The sequence below is a fragment of the Camelus ferus genome, chromosome 23 (genome assembly GCF_009834535.1).
Source record: "Camelus ferus isolate YT-003-E chromosome 23, BCGSAC_Cfer_1.0, whole genome shotgun sequence".
NCBI lineage: Eukaryota > Metazoa > Chordata > Mammalia > Artiodactyla > Camelidae > Camelus > Camelus ferus.
This window is the reverse complement of record NC_045718.1, coordinates 25,850,400-25,872,269: the sequence shown is the minus strand read 5'-3', so window position 1 is coordinate 25,872,269 and position 21,870 is coordinate 25,850,400. Positions and strand designations below refer to the sequence as shown.

General features: G+C 41.7%; 1 protein-coding gene across 3 annotated transcripts in view; it reads left to right on the top strand.

Annotated features, from left to right (window-relative positions):
* PLD5 (phospholipase D family member 5) overlaps nucleotides 1-21,870 on the top strand; it is a 211,355-nt gene that overhangs the window by 144,627 nt on the left and 44,858 nt on the right. For all 3 annotated transcript variants that reach the window (XM_032466511.1, XM_032466513.1, XM_032466512.1), the window contains one exon: nucleotides 3,787-3,914. In XM_032466511.1, the coding sequence (XP_032322402.1) occupies nucleotides 3,787-3,914 (128 nt within the window). The remainder of the gene's footprint in view (nucleotides 1-3,786; nucleotides 3,915-21,870) is intronic.

Here is a 21,870-nt window from a genome sequence, read left to right as displayed (position 1 = left end):
GGCTTTGCCACTTGGGTGACTTCTTTGAGTCGTTTAACCTCTCCAAGCCTCAGTCTCCTGATTTCTACAACGGGTCAGTAATGGTAGCTACTGTATAGGATCGTTCCCAATATTAATGCATATTTTATAAAGGAGGAAGTGCTATCAAGGAAGGGAGGGGGGAAGGTAGGAGGGGAGAAATTAGTTCACTCCGTAAAAGCTGCCTTAAGATCCAAGCCCACAGCTGGGGCTCATGGAGGGGGCCACAGAGCTGGGCAGCGCCAGGGCCAGAGCCGACTTCTCTGCTCGGCAGGTCTCTACTTGGGGTATTTGGCCTAAAGAACAAATCCCCCTCCCCACCCACTAGTCTCCCAGAGAAACTGCCTTGTTTATATTCCAAAGGGCTTCTCAGCTGAAAATGCCAACACTTATAAATATTGGATGAGAGTGAATTAAAACTACCAGTGGAGTCTAAATCTCTCCTGTGGTTCTGAGGAGGGGGTGTTCAGAGACAGGATTTAACTCATCCTGACAGGCTTGAAAATGGGTCTGTGCTTCCTCACGGAGCCAGACTATGCTTTCGCCAAGGAATCCACACCACCGAGTCCCCGCACGCTGCACTGAACGGCAGCCCTTGACTTGACGCTGCCACATTCAACAGAGAGGCTGAGGAATGAATCCAATTATTCACAAAGCAAAGGTGATGAGAAGACAAATGCCAACCTGAGAAAATGGGAAAGTGGAGAGCCCATGCTGCTGTGTCCCATGATTGTGCCTAAGTAGAGATGGCTCATGCCTCAGCATTACTGAAAAAGCTTCTGTAGCACCTTGACTCTGATTTTATTTTTCCCTGAATGCAAATTATGCTTATCTTTCAAATTAGCCTTCTCTAAAAAGGCTTCTTTTTTTTTTTTTTTTCTTTTCCTTATCCAAGCAAGTCAACATTATAGTGGTTCAGGTTTGGAAAGCAGGAGCATCCTATGTGCTGTTGGGAAAAGAACAGCATGGAAATTTCCTTGGAACAATTACTCCTAGCATCATTAGTAATGATGGAACGTCCTCAAACTGAGTGGAGTTTTACATGATTAGTTTAATATTGTAAAACAACTCAATAACATTTTGAAAGTAATGTGGGGTTAATTAAGTTTCTGAATTTCATTTGACTTTCTGAGTTTTGGTGTTCATCTTATTCTGGTTTGGAGATTCAGCTAGAACTGTATTTGCTGATTGGCTGTTACAAAGAGCACGCTTGGGAAAAGATGTCTTCATTCAGAACTGCTCATAGCTTGAAAGTTATATTCATTCAACAGACAGTGGTTGATCACCTCCTAAGGCATCAAGAGAAGTTGAGATCTTGACCCTTGAAATCTCAGAACTATATTGAGTTGTGCTGAGTTTTCAGTAGCCCATTCTCCAAAAGGAAGCAACACTCTGTTCCAATACCTTGATCCCTAGTAGCAGGTGGAAATCACAGCCTGGTTATACTTATCCCTCAGTGTTCTCTAAACCCATGATCCTATGAGACTTGTGTGTATCTGCACTAATTTAAAGCCAGCACTTGACTGGGTGAAGAATCTGTTCTTGCGAGGTCAAGTACCAGTGAGTTTCTCCCACGTTTGAATTTCTCTGTGTCTAATCCATGCCACACGTTCTGCAACTCAATTAGACACTGCTGTTTTACTTCCTGGTTGTCCCACGTGCGTCTCCTATTTCCATGATCAGGCGCCAAACCTTCCCGGGTCACCTCTGCCACATTCTGAGCACTCTGGGGCAGCGTAAGTGCCTACTAATATGAAATTCCTCTGCAGCGTACACCGTCATATTAAACTACAGTTTAGGGATATAAATAGGGTGAATCCCTCATTTCCCATGCTGTCATAAAGAATGGCTTCCATGAGCATTTTCTCTCTCCCAAGACATTTTGTGCCTGCCCAACCGGAGGCTGACACACCGTATCAGGTAAAATATGCGTCTGTTTAATCTCAGATGGAAAACATATTCGTTCTGAATATATTATGAGACTTGAAAAATGGTCCAGAAAATCTGGGAGCTTTAAGGAACAAAGAAAAGCTGCTCCTTTGCCTCCTCAATCATATTGGAATCAGGAAATGGAAATACCAGCTGATGTTCAAAAAAAATCATGATGTTGAGGAACTTATATATTAGCTTTACCATCCAGCAAGTACACGGGATATGAATAGACATGACACTTCAGGGTTTCAGTTTAAAAAGAAAAAAACACTGTTGAATCTTTAACAGAAGAGTGTTAGGTTGTGCTTGATTATTCTTTCAGTCAGTGATGCCCTGAGCAGATAAACCGAAGAGCTCTGACATGTGCACCTGCCTTTTGATTTTGCGGGTGGCAGAGAGACCTCCATTTGTAGAAGATGCAGAGTGGAGAGAAGCTGGCCCAGGAAGAGTTCCTAAAACTCCATGTCCGTCTTCCATCATCCCTGCCACAGCGCCCTGAACTGGAAGGCACCGGGTTGGTGAATTAAGCTGGATTCCCTGCTGTGTACACAGAACTGTTAGTGCTCAATAAATATTTACTGACTTAAATTTACAGACAAGACTGGATTTTCGCTCTCCTAAACTGAGAGTGGGATCCTGTGCTAATAAACATCTCTTCCTGAATTATGCATTTCTTTGCCCTCTGGTTTGCTCTGAGCTGTACACCCCAGTGTATACCCTTTGTCTTCATGGCTGCAGTTAAAAATCTACCTCATTTTAATTGCCCTTCAGAAAAACTGAGGATGTCATCTATTTCTGGATTCCAGAAAGAAGTTACACATACCCTAGGTCCCTTCTTCTCTGGCCGATTGGAACTGCCTTTTCCCACGTGAAACTATCACTTATCCCTCCCACCCCCAACCCCAGCCCGGTCTTTACAGCCTTGTGAGTCACCAGCTGGCACCTGGCACACGTGGTCGGTGTGTGCAATCCACCAGCATGGCAGAAGCAGCTGTCCGGCAGCCTCAGATTCCTCCTTTCTTTGTTTTCACTCTTTCAGGACACTGTTTAGTTACTCAGATCAAATCGCCTGACAGGCCGCTTTTGTCACGTTTATGTTGATTCCTTGCTGGGTGAAAGAGAGGGGAGTGAGTTTTTAAGGTGCTAAAGAAAAAGCGGTGAGGCACGGATTCTCCAGTAATGAAAACTGCTGATAATCACCAAGAGAGGAGATATGTATTCCACTGTTGACATGCTAGAAAACCTCCAGATTAGGGCACAGGGAACTATATTCAATATCTTGTAATAACCTATAATGGAAATGAATATAATTTTATATATATATATATATATATATATATCTGAATCACTTTGCTGTACACCTGAAACTAACACAATATTGTAAATCAACTATACTACTTTTTAAAAAAAAAAAAAAAAAAAGGCCAGTTCCTTACTGAGGAGAGCCACATTACTAAGCACATTACTGATCTTTTCATTGACTGCAACATCGTATGGAAATTATTCTAAAAGTAAAAGAAAAAGGAACATGGTGCACATATCACCATCTGAGCGTAAATCAAAGCGCAGGATGTGAATCAGATCTGACCTGAGAAGCCATGATCTTGTCACAGTCTAGAGCCATAAGTAGCGAAAACCTTAGTCTTCTTTTTTTCCCTTTGTATTCTTTTTTGGGAACAAAGTAACCCCCTGAGGGTCCTCTAACTTAAATATTTGGCTTCCCTGAATGCCAACTGGGATGGCTGCAGACCATGAGTGTTGCTGCGGGTATAGGTGGCTGATGGCACTTTCACAGCCTTGACCCAGAGGCTGACTGGGATTTCCTTGAACTCCTAGGAGCCGAGGTGACCTACATGAACATGACCGCCTACAACAAGGGCCGGCTGCAGTCCTCCTTCTGGATCGTGGACAAACAGCACGTTTACATCGGCAGTGCCGGTTTGGACTGGCGATCCCTGGGACAGGTAATCTTTCCTTTATCGTCAAAACTGCTACCTCCCTAAAGCATCCAGTCACCTCTACTGTAGGGAAATAAAACCTACAGCATTTATTATTTTTAACTGCGTAGCTTTAGTAGGGTCACCTTGATTTAAAGTGAAATGATAAACCTTTCCTTGTCAGAATCATCTTACCAAAAAAGCTGCCACCGTGGCTTCGGGGCTTTTGTAAAATTCAGGTGCTGCTCCCAGATTCTTTAGAGGATGCGGGTGTGTAATTTATATTACACAAAGCTGAATTTTCAGGATGAGATCACATAATCTATAAGACAGCGGAAAACATGCAAATTCAGTCTAGGATTGTATGTTGTAGAATAATAATTTGTGTTATCCCTTTAATGAATCTTAAGGTGAAGATGTTACCATCTTTCTCTTTGCAAATAATTAAGTTCAAATATCTTGAAAATACACTTGAACTTTTTTTTTTAATTTTCATGTATTTATTTGTGCCAGAGGTGATCCCTAGAGGATTACAGTCACCTCTTTCCTTCCAAGCAGTGGCAGGAAGTTTTCCATTTCTGGGTGCATAAGAAGACTGGCCAGTCAACCGTGCATGCACAGAGTCCATACATACTACGTCTCAGCTGAGCTCTTGTGACATTAACATCACTGAGATAACAGTGAATTACACTGCACTTTATTTGTCCCTATGGGGCAAAAGCACTGATGTGCAGACAGACACAAGGACCATAGCTTGAAAGACAACACCACGTAGGATAAATCTGAGAGAGGGTAACATTATGTTTGTACTGTTAGCTTCAGGCATGTAACCATTTGCCTCCCGATTTCCACCCTTCCCCTGTTCTCTTTCTTAAGCTGCCACCTTTCATGCACACACGCTCCAGCTAGCTTTCCTCTTTACATGGGTGAGGCAAATATAAGTGCTCAGGTATGAAAGAAATGGGCAAATGAAATACTAAAACCCCAGTTATTTCCCTCTCGGTGGAACAGTGTGGAGCCAAAGTACAGCTTATCCAAGGCGGTTTCCTAGTTCTGTCAGTAAAGAGGAGCAGAGTAGCCCAGTCTCGCGGGCCAAGCGCTTGGTGTCTTGAATAAGACAGACAGTCCCCCTTCTGAGCAAAGGAGGGGACACTGAAAGAAAACTTCGTGTTTCATTTTGGATGAAGACATTGTCAAAGGTTGTGGCAAAATATTATTTTATGTTTACTAGGAAGTTTGGTGCTACCTACTGATATAAAAATGATTCTGAATGAAATAATAATATCAGTAATAAAATAGCAACAATAACTAGCTTATATTGAATGCCAGGTGCTGTTTCTAAGTCGTGTAAATGGATTGTTTAATTTAAACCACACAATTATCCTATGGGGTAAATACATCCGTTATAAAGAAAGGTAGACTTGATCTGAGAACTGAGTTTTGATATTGAATGTTTTAAGCTAATTTCTTCCAATATTAATTCAGATATGAAAGATATAAATTTGAATTCTGTATATTGATGCCTGATGCCCCTTTAAACACACACATAAAAGAAAATAGTGATTATGGCAGTGTTGGCTTATCTCAGAAACAAGACGTGAGGCAATGATAAAGTTCTGTTAACTTAGACTATTTAGAGAAAAACAGTCTGCTTTATGGAAATCTCTGAGTCTATCTTTTGCTTTTTTTGTACTTACAAAGAACTAACCAATAAGCATCGTTTGCCCAGAAATTTTCAGCTGGTTCTCCTACATTAAATAGATAAAAATTGGTTCTGTAACAATATTAATTATATGTAAATTCTGCAAGTGGTTTTTAACTTGAGCATCATTTGCTTTTTTTTTTTTTTTTCTTTAGAAAATGTACTTCCCCACCACCACATTTTATTTTCTTTGTGATTAACTGATAGGGTCTTAAGTTCTATGAATTCCATTTGAATGAGGTTTGAATTAATGATATTTTTCTCCAAATTTTTAAGCAAGTTATCTTGATTTTCTTTATTTCCTGCTACTCTTTCCTGTAGACAGACTCACTTATATTCAAAGGCTGGTTTCCTTGCTTGAGGATTATTCCTTCGTCTTTTTTGGTTGTTGTTGTTGTTGGTTTTGTAGGAAGGTAGACTGATCTTTTAAATATTTATTCTTTTTCTATGTCATCATTTGGATATTATTTCCTTTGGAAACCATTGTAAAACATGGAAATTTCCCCCTTTTAAACATGGTAAATACAGAGCAATGATAAGGTGCAAGTTATTTCTTATTATTCCTATGAAAAATACAAGCTATCTTACGCTGTTCCCTGGTTTACACGTTCCTAAATTGTAGCTAGTTTCCCTTCAGTTATGGAGAAGACCAGAGGAAGACGCGGGTGAGTGCCTGGACCTGGTTCTCTGTTTCCTTTCGTAAGGACCGGTCAACTCCTTGTGCTTCATTTAATGCCATTCTCAGTAGGAACTGGAGATTTACAGCCTCTCCACTGTTGCTGTTGTGTGGCGTTGGGTCCTCCAGGTGTGTCTAGAAGACATGTCCCTCTGACCTGGTCCCAAGCTGCTTTGTTCTCAGCTCCTAAACCACATGATGGGAGGGAGAGGAAACAAAGTGGACTTCTTAGATTTCTCCACTTCAGCTCAAATCTACCAACAAAGTTATGCTTTTAAAAGCCTCAATGAATTAACATGCTATTTCTTAAGTATGGAATGCATGTATTATAAGAATTTTAAAATAAACTCATTTTCTAATCCAGAATACATTCACAAAGAGGAAAACTATGAAAAAGTGCTGAGCATTCCAAACATCCCCTTAAAGAGAGGGCAGGTGAAGGGTCCCACGCGCCAGCTGCCCATGGAAAAAAGTCTCTGGGGAAGGACAGCCCGGGGTGGGGTGGGGAAAAGGCTGCAGGCCTTAATAAGATGAGGAAGCCACCAGGGACTTCCCGTGGGGACTTCTTTTGTGGAAACCTGCTTTCTTCTGTTGGTTGCAAATTTAATAGCAGGTAAGACGCCATTGGGATCAGATATTGGGAGGAGGTGAAGAAGATATCTTTGTGTCCTTTTTTCCAAAAGGCTGCTGTATCTGTGCCAGGCACTGTGGTCATAGCTCTATGGACACTTCTTCATTTGTCATAGCTACCTAAGAATGGCTGTCGTCTCCAAACCAGAGCAGATCCCATTGCTGCTTCTAAAATAGTAGAATATTCACTAACCTATGTAGGAATTGGGCATTTGGTGACGAGTCTCATAATCCTTACATGGATGGTTAAGTTGGCCAAATCTGCAGCGCTCATTTCATTCCTGGCAACTTGCGATTCAGTTATGAACCCACCCAAAGCGGCCATATTCTCATCTTTCACTCCCAAATCAAACTCTTAAAACCTAAAATAAATCTCATTTCTATTTTCTTAATAATCTTGCCTATTTTCCTCTTGGAAGACACTATATTCTTTGATGGGCTAGAGAAGAGACATAGCTGGGGAGGGGGAAGAGTTTGAAACCCTTCTGCAAGAACATCTGACATCCTGTTGGCTCCCCTGCATCCATATGTCAACTGCCAACCTACCTCCCTTCCGTCAGCACCCACCCCTTCTCTGCCTCCTCGCCACACTTGGGCACAAATGCTGTGTCTTACTTTGTCCATCCTTTCCTCTTAGCTCTTGCTGCTTGGGGTCATGTTATTACACTTAATCGTCTGTGTTAAATTAGTTTTCCTTTCAGCTGTGCTTGAGTATGTGGGCTTTTTCTTTTACCTCATGTGACAGAAAACATCGCACAGCAGGGCCCGTGGGTTAGAACAGATTTTCGTTTGAGCAAAGCTGTGTGTGAGGCTAACAATTACATGAAGAATTAAAATACATTTTCCAAGTGTCAAGCTCAACCTCTTCCATTAGCATTGTGTTTTGTGACGTTTTCTAGCGAAATCAGGTTATTGCTATCAATTATTGCCTTAAATCTATAGTAAGTAGGAGAAATAATACAAGTAATAATAATAACAGCTTTAATGTCTTGATGGACTTCTCTATGCTTTCTTCCAAGCATCAAAGATTATGAACTCACTGAATTTTAACGATAACCCTTTCTTGTAAATACTACTGTCATCACTTTATTTTACAAAGGAGGAAACAGTCACAGATCAGTAACTGACCCAAAATCACCATCCAAGGAGTGGCAAAGCAAGAATTCAACCCCAGGCCATCTAGTTCCAAACCCTTCGTTCTTACTTCAGCACTAATAATTTTTTTAAAAATAAATTACATTTATAAAAAATCATTTTCCCTCATGATTTTGCTGTGATACTAAACTATAAATTTCCTCTCACTGTTTTCTTTAAGAGAAGCTAACAGTGCTATTCATGTAGACACCCTTCACTCATTCACATCCTTCTGATTGCAAACCTATGGATGACATGACTTGGTGGCCACAGAATGATGCCTGCTTTTGCTCAGTACTTGAGTTCTACAAACTCACTTAACCTCTGGGTTGAATGTCAAAGATTGGGAAGTCAATGTGTGCATGCCTCTACATCATTCTCCTGCAGTGGATCAGGGTGCTCCCCCTGGGATCCGTGGCCACAGGGAGTCCTGTGGGAGGGAAGTGAATATTGCCATGGGCTTTTCTACCTAGGGGTCTGGATGTGTCAATCTTGGGAGCTCCTAAAAATACTGCAGAGGAAACAAAAAATACAGTACTAACAAAGCAAACAAAAGACTAACCAACCAATGGGTGAAACAGAAAGAAAAGGGCACAGCAATCTTCAAACCACAGGCCTCTGGAGGCGTGATACTGAAATAGAAGCAGCTAGAAAGGAAACTGTGAAAATCATACTTTTAGAAAAAGTCACTTTTATAATTTTTCAAACATATTCTCTTAAATGAACTACTAGCCTGGAGTTGGAGGTAGGGTTCAACGGGTTCATTGGTCACAAGAATCTGGCCACTCTGGAGAGGGGAGATATTTAAATAACATTTTAAAATATAATTAAGACAAACAGGAATAGGCCTATTGAAACTCTGTTCGTGTGTGTTTTAGTTGTAATCCACCTTTATTCTGTAAAGACCAAAAAGGCATATCTTAAAACAGGCCAGCTTTTGGGGCAGGGAGCTCAGGAGCACTAAGACGGAGTCTTCCGATGGTTGTGCGGGGGATCAGAGACGCCACCGCCCAGGGAGGGGTGGCACAGCTGCTTAGCTGCCTGCCCAGGCCTTCTCCTGTACCTCGGGCAGCCCAGGACCTGCCTGGTAGCAGGAATCCCTGAAGCGTTTCATCTTGGAACTGGAAATTACCTCAGAAAATAATGTCTAGTGTCTTCCAAAGTGTGTTGTATGAAATGCTGTTTCAGCAAGATAGTCATGGTGATTACCTGAGAAAAGGACTCTATACTCCCTAAGATGAGAAACTGTGGGTTTTGTTTAAGTAGATTTCTTTTTGATGGGACTCCTCGGAGCCATTAATACTCTGATGTGCTTCGTGCATCTCTAAGAGGGTGGAAAGTATGCAGCATTTATTAAAACTGTTTGGCCTGTTTGGCCGTGAACTCCTTTTTAGTTAATTTCATGGATCCAACATTCCTTGAAGCCTACTTGTTTCCAAAAGGCTGGTCTAAACCAATGACCCCCTTCACAGATGAGACCCCTGAGGCACAAGGGTTGGAGGGTTGGGGTGGGTATATCCTGGCCATTGACCCGTGAGTCCTCATCCCTTTATGTCAGGTTTTAGGACTCTCAGGCAAATGTTCTTTTGACCACGATGCGCTACCTTAAGAAAAATATGTGAGTCCAAAGCTGGTGATTGTAGAGTCTGTCTCCTTAACAACAGAAGTATTTAACAGTGCAAGACAAGGCTTAGTTTCGTCTGGTAAAGACAATCAACAGATAGTTATTTCGTGTTTACTGGATTCAGAGAACTGTACTAAACATGATGCAGGCTTGAAAAAAAAATGACATAGACCCACAAAAAATTACAGTCCAGTTTGAATCAAAATATTTACGCATCCTTTAAAGTAAATATGACCACCCAGGATATTTGCCACACGAGACCAGCAACGTAATTTGTGGGACCAAGTACAAAATGAAAATATAGAGCCTCTTGTTAAAAAATTATCAAGAATTTCAAGACGGTGACAGCAGAGCCGTAGAGCAGGCACCAGTTTCTTCTAAGTCAAGTCCTGCTGAATTCAGGGTCCTGTGCGACTACGTAAGTCAAGTGCCACGAATCCTGGCGCTGAATGAGTAGGGCCAGCAGTGAGGTACTGGGGGGCTTGGGAAGAGGAACATTCCTGCAGGTCACACAGTGAGAAGATGGGACTTGAGCTGACTCTTAAGTGATGAGTGAGCTAAAGAGAGAAAGGGATTCTAAGCATGAACAAAGACAGAGTTGGGAAAAGGCTTGGTGTGATTAGAAGATGCCTGAACGATTTCTTGCAGGACCAGGGTGTTCAGTTGGAAGGCCTTGGCACATAAGGCCAGGAAAGACAAGGGTAAGCTTGGGAAGGACTGCAAGTGCCTGGCATAGGCTGTGGATTCAGTCCCGCAGGCCGTGGGGGAAACACTGAAGATGTGTGATGGGGCTAGGACCTGACAACACTGGAGCAGATCTAGAGAAAGTGCACAAATTGTGGGCTGACAAAGCAGGGAGAGAGAGAGCCTGTGGGCGAGATTGAAGAGGGAAGTGACAGGACTGAATTACGACGGTGTGGAGGTTAATTTCATGTATCAGCTTAGCTAGGCTCTGGTGCCCATTTGTTTAGTCAGACACCAGTCTAGATGTTGTTGTGAAGGCTGTTTTTAGATGTGATTAACATTTAAATAAGTAGACTTGAATAAAGCAGATTATCCTCCCGTATTTGGGAGGGCCTCATCCAGTCAATCAAAGGCCTTAAGAGCAAAGACAGGTTATCAGAAGGAATTTGATCTCAAGACTGCATCATAGAAATCCTATCTGAGTTGCCAGCCTGCCCTCCAGATTTGACTTGCCAACCCCCACAATCATGAGAGCCAATTTCTTTAATATAAATCAGACTTGCTAGCTTGCTCTCTCTCTCTCTCTCTCTCTCTCTCTCTCTCTATATATATATATATATATATATATATATATAAACATATATAAATTGCCTATTGGTTCTGTTTCTCTGGAGAACTCTGACAGATACAGATGGCGACTGTGAGAACTAGAAAGAGGTGCAGCAGGAGACATGGTAAAGCTGTGTCATAGGGACTGACGGGTTATAAGGAATGAGCCAGAGGGAACAGTGGCTATTGCTTCAGCATCTGGATCTGGGTCAGTGGGGACAAGGACCATACTGTACAGAAACGGGGACTATCAGGAGGAAGGGGCAGTTCTGATGTCCAATGGGCAGTTGGAGAAACAGCAAAGAAATTGTCCAATAGTGATGCTTTTTACCCAATAGCTTGAGCACCTGAATAGTGATAGATCTTGACTGACCCTAAAGCCACTGATTTCATGACGGCTGCTATTTCCGACAGTAACCATTTGGTAAGATGTTGACAAGAACTGCACTCCTGCCTCCCCAAGCTGGTCACTTCTTTCGAGTCTCCCAGCGGGTTAAAGTCATAGCCTGACTTAGTGATGAGGAAGGGTTCTGAGGCTTAAAATGTCTTTGATTCCCTCTTCTTGTCCCCTTTTCTTTCCATTTAAAGAACCAAGCACTGAGGTAGAGTTTTGAAGACTGAGTGGGTGTGCCAGCGGGCAAGAGGAGGTCACGCTTGCAGCACATCCTGTCACCCTCATTTAGTGCTAGCACCGATCTGACATTGGTTTCAGAATTTATGAGCTTCCAAAGGCATGTTTCAGCTCCTAAGGAAGTGGCCATTTATAATGCAGGTAAATCAGAACCAAAATGAAAACAAACCAAAGCAAAAGGCAGTGCAACAGCAAATGTAACAGAAACAAATTAATATTCCTTAGGCAACATGTAATGAAGGAAAACAAATGCTTAATTTTTCCAGTATTGATTTAGAAGATTACCTGGGCTGCTCCAGAAAGATCTATTTTTTTTTCATTTTTCTTATTTTTGGAATTTTATTTATTTGTTTGTTTATTTAATTGAAGTGCAATTGATTCACAATGTTAGTTTCAGGTGTACAACAAAGCTATTCAGTTATGCACATGCATACATATATTTTTTTTCAGATTCTTTTCCATTATATGTTATTACAAGAAATTGAACAGTTACCTGCGTTATACAGTAGGTCCTTATTGTTTATCTATTTTATATATAGTAATGTGAATCTGTTAATCCCAAACTCCTAATTTATTCCTTCTTTGCCCTTTCCCATTGGTAACCACAATTTGTTTTCTATGTCCGTGAGTCTATTTTTGTTTTTTTTCAAACATTTTTTTTTTATTGAGTTATAGTCATTTACAATGTTGTGTCAAATTCCAGTGTAGAGCACAATTTTTCAGTTATACATGAACATACATACATTCATTGTCACATTCTTTTTGGCTGTGAGCCACCACAAGATCCTGTATATATTTCCCTGTGCTACACAGTACAATCTTGTTTATCTATTCTACATTTTGAAGTCCCAGTCCCTTCTCACCCCCTGTATTTTTGGTTTGTAATTAAGATTTGTATCATTTTGTTTAGATTCCACATATAAATGATATTATATGGTATTTGCCATTCAAATGAATGCATGAATTAACAAACTAGAGTGAGTTTAATAACCATGTAAGTCTTAAAGCCATATCATATAAGAACTGGTATCAAAAATTGAAAATTACAGTATCACTCATATGTGGAATCTAAAAAATAAAAAAACAGCAGACAAATGAACTTAAATATAAAACAGAAACAGACTCACAGATATAGAATACAAGCTTGTGGTTTTACCAGAGGGGAGGAAGGGTGGGTAAGGACAGACTGGGAGTTCAAGATTTATAGATACTGACAGGTATATATAGAATAGATAAACAAGTTTATACTGTATAGCACAGGGAGATATAGTCAAGATCTTGTAGCAGCTCACAGTGAAAAAGAATATGAAAACAAATATATGTATATTCGTGTATGACTGAAAAACTGTGCTGTACACCAGAAATTGACCCAACATTGTAAAGTGACTATATCTCAATTTAAAAAATTAAAAATTACACGATAAATGATTCACATCAGAAGCCTCACCCTCACTCTTTATGTCGGGCTTGGTGATGGAGCTGTGCCCTCCACCAAAAGCTGGTCCACACCAATTTAGTAACATTTCTAACATCACCTTCATGACGGTTGAGAATATGCCATTCATTATGAAAATAAATACTTATATGCAGAAAAATACCATTTTTAACCATGGAGTTTTATTTTGTTTTGTTTTTAATACTGAAGTAAAACTAATTGGCTTGTTGGCTACATACATACAGATCATGTTTCCTTCAATAAAAGCTTATTAACTATGTTTCACTGGCTTTCTTTGAGGGCTCAGTCAGATGTAGGAAACTCATTTATTTTAACAAATATATTAACAAAGATTTACTCAGCTGAATTTTTTGCCCCATTTTTGTCTTACTTCGTGGCTTTCATATTTTAATTGGAAAAAAATTAGAATGTATTCGCCTGATACAGTGAGTTGCTGGAATACCCATAAATCATTCTGCATACTTCAAGTCTACGGCTCAAACATCTATTATTATAATTACCTGTCACTTTAGACCTTTATTGTTGAATTCACCAAAATTTAACTGTCATATTTTTAAAAACCTTTTCTGAAGCTTAATTCTCTCAGCAATCTCTGTGCAGAAAATTAGCTCCATTGCCTTGTGCCATTGTAATATGGCCTTCTTAACCCCCACCCACAAACTGCTAAATTACTTCCACACTGTTTGAGTCAAGGTTAAATGTACCATATTTGGACTTTAAACACTGCCTAAAAATACTCTACTTCTGACTTGGCTTGTGGTGCTGGATATGTTTGTTCTGGAAATGGTGGGTCTGAAGTTCATTCTCAGAAGCCTGTGGGAGAAATCATGCTTCATAATGAAGCAAGATTAAGATACACCAGACAATATATAGGAACGCTAATAGTTTCCTAGTTTTGAGTAAGAGCCTTACACTTTTTAGAAATTCCCCGTGAGCACTGATTTATGTAAGCCCCACAGCAGCCCTGGGAGATGCACGAGACAGGCTTTGGAAGCTTCATTTCACAGATCAGGAAATTGGAGAATGTCCTGGAGTTACTCCTTCAGTTAGCATCCAAGTTACGAGTGAAATCCGAACTTCTGGTTTATGCAACATTCTTTTTCCTGAGCTTGAATCAGTGACCCAGGCATCCCACATCTATGATGATACACCACATATCTGGAAACTAGGTATGTGAGGGCCTTCTCTACTTGGAAGACAACCAAGAACCCAAAAGTATGCACAAAAACAAAACTGCACAGCCAAAACTCCCCAAAGCTACAAGCTTTTACTTACTGGGGCACCTCACTGGATCTCATTCAAAATCTGTTTATTCTTAGGCTTACCCCAGGCCTAACTAACTTCCAAGCTGTGGCCAGTAAGAAGTCACATGTCAGAGAGGAGCACTGACAGCCCAGACAAGTGAGGGCTGTCCACAGGGGAGGAGTAGGCACTGACCATTGAAAGCGTCACGTGAATTCTGAAATTACAGTCTTTATGAACCAATCAGTGTGAGCCAGCCTGGGTACCTCCCAGCCAGCTGTGAAGGTCCTGGCCTTCAGGATGACTATGACCCTTCCTTTAGGAAAAGGGAAACTGTCCACTCACTGCTTAAGACACAAGAAATGTGCTTAAACTTTTGAGAGAGCAGTTCATCAGAACAGCTGGAGGGTTAGTCCACAGTGCCATCAACTCTCAGCTCTGGGCAATAGTGCTGGCCAACAGAAATATACCACAGGCCACTAATGTGAGCCACATATGTGATTTAAAATATTCTGGTAGCCGTATAAAAATGTAAAAAGGAAAGAATTCGGTCAAATTCATTGTAATCATATATTTTATAAAATCTCATATATTTGAAATATTATCATTTTAACATGTCATCAATATAAAACAATGATATTTTGAGATACTTGACCTTTCTTGTAGCAAGACTTCAAAACCTGGTGGGTACTTCACACTCAAGCACAGCTCAGTTCAGATTAGTCACATTGCAAACGCTCAGGAACCGCATGTGACTAGTGGTGACCTTGCTCGCACAGGTCTAGAGCTTCTCTTGCTCCCTCTTTAATTAGGAAGCAGAATATATTTTTTTCTGAGTTAACACAGAAGCCTGAAGAGCTAAGATTTTTACTCTGAAAAGCTATTTTTATATCTGGCAAACAAACCAACTTGACTTGGAAGAATGGTCCTCGTGGAGTTAGAACCTCTGCAGAATTCAGGTCGCCTGTGGATGGAGCTGTAAAAGTTTCCGGACTTTGAAAGCTTGCAAGCATTCAACACATGGCACTGATGTACCTTGCTTAAGCTGGCTTCCAAATTGATGGATTAGACTCTGCCTCCTTCTAAAATGACATTGATGTTGTTCTCAGAAGTCAGGTATTTATCATCTTTACCTGCCAAAAGCTTTCAGCAGGGAACATCTCTAAAACATGCTTTGCCTGCTGCAAACTAGTGGTGTCACTTATTATTATTCATTCGTTTATTCAGAAAACATTGCTTAGCATCTCCTTTGTGCCAGGACGTGTACTGAAAGTGCCAGGGGTATGTGGATGCAGAAGCCAGCTCTCTTTCCTTAAGAAGACAAGCAAGTAAACAAATATGTAGAATACAGTTTGATGCATGTGCAGTTAACTCAGACTAAGCGAAGGGTCAGGGACGGCTTCTTAGAGGAGGTGGTGCCTGAGCCAAGCTTGAAGGAGTAGAGAGGAACCAAGGAGAAAGGTGGGGTTTTTGCCCAGAGGTGGGAGAAGGCATGGCTGGTGCAGAGAAAAGGTACTCACCCAAGTGGCTGTGACACACAGTCCCGCCAGGAGTGGAGGAGACAGAGAGGTCTTGGAGCTTCGGGTGTCATGCAGAGGAGCATGGATTTAGCCTAAAATTTGGGGAAAACCTTTGACGGGTTTTAGACAGAAGAGCCACAGCTGTGGAGAAATGGATTAGACTGCAACAAGCTTAGGAAGCTGTTGGAGAAGCTTCCTGACACTATTTTATTACATTTGTTAAACTGTATTATTATAAAATAAAATTAAAATATAAAATATTTTATAAAATAAAAATATATTATTATTATTATTAAAATATACGTTATTACCTTTGTTAATATATTTGTTAAAATAATTTTAGGAGGGGGCACTGGAGAGGGTGAGTTCCTGAACCCAGTGCATGGCAGTGAGGAAGGGCAGGAAGGGAGGGTCCCTCCTGAACTGGCCGAGCCCCCTAGGCTGGCTCATTCTTTGTCCTCGTTGTGAGATGTCCCCTGAAGGGTGTCCTGAGTCAGATCAGCCCACTCGCCTCATCCCATTTTTGTAAACAAAGCGCCAGAACACGTAGGCGCACGTATGTGAGCATGTATACATGTGAACACGGAGAAGAGTTTGGACAGAAACATACCAGTCTGTTCACAGGGATCAGCTGCAGACAGGGGTCTTCCTCTCCCTGCTCTAGAGACACCCACACTGCTCCTTTGTAAGTGTGTAGTAAACATGTATATTTAAATAGTTATTTTTAATATACTTGATTTGAATTTGATACATTAATTAAATGTAACATAATCACTTACTCTATGTGTATTTGTACATCTGTATGTATGTGTGTGTATATGTACATACGTGTGCGTGATAGATCAAGCCGCAATCGAACTATAGTCAACCTGATTAGAAATATTTAGGGTCCTGGTTCTACACCCAGGGTTCATTGTTGAAGACCTTTCTATGGTCAGAGATATAATCCAGTGATAAGATGAATAGGCTTTGAGGACATAATGTGTACCATTGGTGATGATGGTTAACAATGCTATTATCACATACGTGAAGGTTGCTAAGAGAGTAGATCTTAGCAACAACAACCAAAAAAGGTAACTATGTGAAGTGATGGATGTGTTAACTAACCTTCGCAGTATAAATGTCTATCTAATCATCATGTACACCTTAAACTCACACAATGTTATGTGTCAATTATATTTCAGTAAAGCTAGGGAAAAAAACTTTCCAATCTTCTGAGCCCCTAAATAATAAACGTCACTGTAATGCTGGCCCAGGTCCGACCCCAGTGAGTACCAGTTGTAAGTGGCTTTGAGATCAGCCACTTCCCTCCACGTGGCTACCCCAGCCCACCATGAATTACTAACCATGAGGACAGGATTCCGCGGGCATCCCTGTGACGCTTTCCTCATGTATAAACACAGACACCTGTTTCTTCAGACCGTGCTCATCAGTAACATTTCAAAGATTTCATCTGCCTTCCAGCTGTTATTTTTTGAACATGGGGGTCAAATTAACTCTTAATTCACTTGCTTCTGTCTAGGTAACATTTTTGCTTTTGCAAACTCTCACCGCAAACTAAATAACAACAGCAAAAATAGCTCAGACCATTTAAACATTCTGTTGCATATCATTCCTTAACCTCAAAGCTGGTCTGGTTCTCATTTAAATTACCTCTTTCCATCCCTTTACGTAAGATAAGTTCCCACTCACCCCTTGTCTCTCTTGGCCCCAGGCCTTGTTCCTTTGGGTTTCCACCCGTCTTTGAGTTACATGTATTAGCTCTTGCCTTTGACTCCTTATTATTACCATTTCTATACTTAAATCCTTGAGCAAAGCATAGGATTTATCACAAGATTATTAGTCCTAGGGAGGAAGTACAGCTCAATGATAGAGCGCATGCTTAGCATGCACGAGGTCCTGGGTTCAATCCCCAGTACCTCCTCTAAAAACAAACAAACAAACAAACTTAATTACCCCCCACCAAGAAAAAAGAAAAAAAATTTAAAGATTATTAGTCCTCTTCCCTTTATCTCATGGTCAGTGATTTTTCTCAGAAGGCATTTTTCTTTGGGATGGAGAGGAAGACAGCGTTTTCTGAATCCCTTCTGGGCCCATAACTGAGTAGAGGTCTGCAGATGGGATTGTCGTGAAATGCAGAGGCACACAGGGCATGAAAGGGGCTGAGAAGCTGGCCGTGGGGCCTTCCCTAACTCTGAAGTGCCCGCCAGACCGGCTCAGAGATGGCATCTAAAAACAGATGGAAAACACCAGATTTAAAGCATCCTTAAACATTTTTATTTTCAAGTTATTTTTAGTTGGCATTGTCAGTTTCTTGGTGTCACTTGGCATTTACATCCAGCACCAAGAAAAAAGTGACAGAAGTTGCTCAAGGGAAGACGTGTTTCATCAGCTAAAACATAAGCTCAGTGGGAGAGGCTAATGGACAAGGTGGGCGCAGCCTTGGAAGATTTCCTGAGAGAAAGAAGTTCATTTAGGGGAGCTCTGCTCTTCAACTGACCAGAAACCCCACATGGGAGGCTCAGAGGTGGTAAAGGGAAAAAACAAAAGAACTTCTGATGCAGAACTTCCCTGGACTGCGTCCCTCACCAGTGACGAGCCCCTGCTTGCACATTTCACGTGATGGGAGGCTCACTTCTGCTTCAGCCGTTTATTTCCAAACTCCTCTTTCTTAGTAAAGTCTTTCTAAATTTGGTCAAAAGCCGCTTCCCAAGCCTTCTATTCATCCAGTCTAGTTCTAGAACAAACATTCTTATAGGCTTTCGCAAAAATTATGACAATACATGCTAAAGAACTGGTGACCACTGAGCAGCCATCCCTTCAGAGAACAGAAGTGTGACAGTCCTAACCCTTGGGGCTAGGTGTTCCCAGGGAGACCCCTGAGTCAGGGAGCTCTCATTCCCCTCTGCTGGTGCCATGTCTAGATCGCACATGGTGGAGAATGGCCATGTAGCCTTAAGGCCAAGAACCCTCCGTAAATGTGCATAGGAGATTGTTTGATTAAACATTCAAGAGATGTATTTAGTTTTTGCTAAGTCCTTCCGCAGCTTCTTCATTCCTTAGAAGGTAAAATGTAGATGAAATGCCTTTACAGCAAATGTCCTGACAATGAAGTCTTTTGAAGGATATTCATCCCTGTCCATTGTCTACACTTAGTTTATAAAACATTTTCTTACACATTCATTTATTTGATTCCCCCTCAACTGCTGAAGGAGACAGGGGCCTCTGTTTGCTCACCTGAGGCACCAGCGTGGCCCTGAGATCCAGAAACACTAAATGATCAGCCTGAGGACATGGTGCCAGGAAATAGCTAAACTGAGACAAATGTTTTAGCCTCCTCTATGGACAAGGAACCTGGTCTTCCTCACCCAGGTGACACACCGTGAATGGCCTTTAGAAGAATGGCTTATCTTTCTGATTATCAAACATTGCCTGCCGTGAATGACCAGTGAAGTAAATGCTTCTGTTGGTGCCGCTCCCTGAAGCAGTCGGTCTGTGTGGCAGCTGCCCCTCTGTGCTCTCTCCCAGGGGAGCACATCAGTGGAGGTGGCGTCCCTCTTTGGTGGGATTTTATCTCACTCTCCAGCAGCTCCAACTCCCCTCTCGCCATCTGAGGGATCCAGTCAAAAAAAGCCTACCTGACTTTCCAGACTCTCCCAAAACAATGTGATATTTTATGAGAATTCCAGAAGGAGGAAGCAATGAAAAATCCTGTCTGCTTTTCCCTGCATCACGCCACGCTTCGTGGTTGTTCCTGTGAAGGTGTTGTCGTGGGGGGCGGGTGGGAGCGTGTCCTCTGTGTCCGTAGACTTTCCCCGCGGCACCTTCATTCTTCCTCATGTGTCTGCCACCTCCTCTCTCTGCCCTTTTTTTTCCTACACGTATCTGGGTTTGTTTCTTTTTCTGCAGAACTGTTTCTCTTCTTTCCATCTTAAAAAAAAAAAAAAAAAAAAAACTCTCCAAACTTTCTTGAACTTGTAAATAAGCTATATTTTAATTTCCTAATCCTAATTTTAAAAAGCAGGTGAGATGAATGTGTACAGTTCCCCCAAGAAAAAAGTTAGCACCGTTCACTCTGCCTTGGGGAGTTTTCCCGTTGTCAGTGACTGCTGGTTAAAGCCGTCAGGAGGAGCCCTTTGCTGGCACCACCGAGTGTTAATTCCTTTATGACCAGTACATCTTATTCCAGTCTGTTGCCCCACACATTTCCACATTGTTCATGTCACTTGTCCCCTTTGCATCTCCTTTGGAAAGTCACAGATTCCTTGTGAAGCCAGGCCAGAGCGTTTGACACCCCTGCTTGGATTAGACTCTGTGAAAATCCAACAGGGAACAAAGTTCACAACTGTCTTGTTCCTAAATTACTAACATAATTGGTGGTTGACGACCTTGTACTAAAGCTTCCTCTGGGTTCTGTAACAACAAACGTAAGTATCCATCTTCTATCTTGTAATTTTTTAAAAATATGTAACTAGAAGTTTCCATTAGTGGACATATATCCAGTGAATGTTTGTGGTCTGTTTGAATGCAGGATGGTCTGTTTGCTGCTAGCACAAAGGTAACAGATCACAGTCCCGTCCTTGAGGTGTCCCTAGTCTGTGAGGAATCCTATAATAGGAACATAGGCAGGGTCCGAGGGAGGACAGAGCAGGGTAGAATGCCCGGTGCTGCCCGGGGGGCCAGAGAGAGCTTCACGGAGCAGTGCATTTGAGTTGAATCTTCCCCATGGAATCCTTGCAGCTTCTGGCCCCCACCTCTCTCTTCCACCTCAACCTGCTCCACTTTCCTCCTCAGCTACTGCATTCCTGAGACACTGGCCTCTTTTGTGCTCCTTGAACGTGCCAGGCTTGCTCCATCCTCGGTGTCTAGCATTTGCCACTCCTCCTGCTGGCTCAGTTCTTCTCCCATGTCTTCCGTCATCTATCCTGTGTTCAACGCCAGCCCCCCAGAGCAGCCATCCCTCACGTCCCCAGCGTACGTCGTCACTGTCTGCACATGACCTAGTTTGATCTTCTTTGCCTGTGTCAGTACTGAAGTTATCTCATGCCCTTGTTTATCGCCTGTCTTCCTCCTCTAGAATTAAACTCCTTGAGGAGTGACTTTCTCTCCCTTGTTTAATAGCATATCCCCAAGTACCTAGAACAGTGACACCTAGAAAGTGCCCAGTAAATACATGTGGATTGACTAATGAGCACTCCACCCCAGTCTGGAAAGAACTCTAAATCCTACAGCCACATCTTCTGTCCTGCACTGCCTGCTCACCCCAGACTGTGTCAAACCCATCTGGCTCTCTTCCAAGTTCGTTCTTTCTTTCTTCCTTCCTTCATTCCTTCCTCCCTCCCTCTTTCTTTCTCGTTGTAGAGAGGGAGGTCTTCACGGACGGGATTTTCGTCTTCCTTCCGTCCTGTCCTGTCCTCCGTTCTTTTGGCTTTCTTCTTTCTTTCTTCGTTTTTCTTTCTTTCTTTCTTTTTTCTTCTTTCTTTCTTTCTTCTTTTTTCTTTCTTTCTTTCTTTCTTCTTCTTCTTTCTTTCTTCTTTCTTTCTTTCTTTCTTTCTTTCTTTCTTCTTCTTTCTTTCTTTCACAAATTAATGCTTTTCATTGTAAAGGACATTTCTCTCTTCAGTTGAGCCAGTATCTCTATTTGGAAGAACCCTGCAACCAGTTTCAGTTTCTCTGTGGATTTGAGAGCTGCAACCTGGTAGTTACTTTATGACTTTTCACAGTTCCAACTGGCACCTTTCATCTGTCTGAATTATGAAGTGTTTCTACAATCACATATCAGAATGGCTAGATACTGTTGACCCAATAACCCAAAGTTCCCTCCAAACCATTGCACTCTGTAGGCTTCCATCAGTGTCCATCCTCTGAGACCATGGCACTGCAGCCAGTGACACACAGCTGTCCTCGTAACTACCTGCTCTCACGGTCCTTCCTCAGCCTCTGTCTCCCTTTGGTTTTCCCTCGACAATCACAGCCACTGCTTCAACTTGAAATCTTACCTCTGTGCCAGTGATACCTTACATCTAAGCCACTCTAGGGTCAAATTTCTTCCAACTCCAGGTTCAATTCACAAGC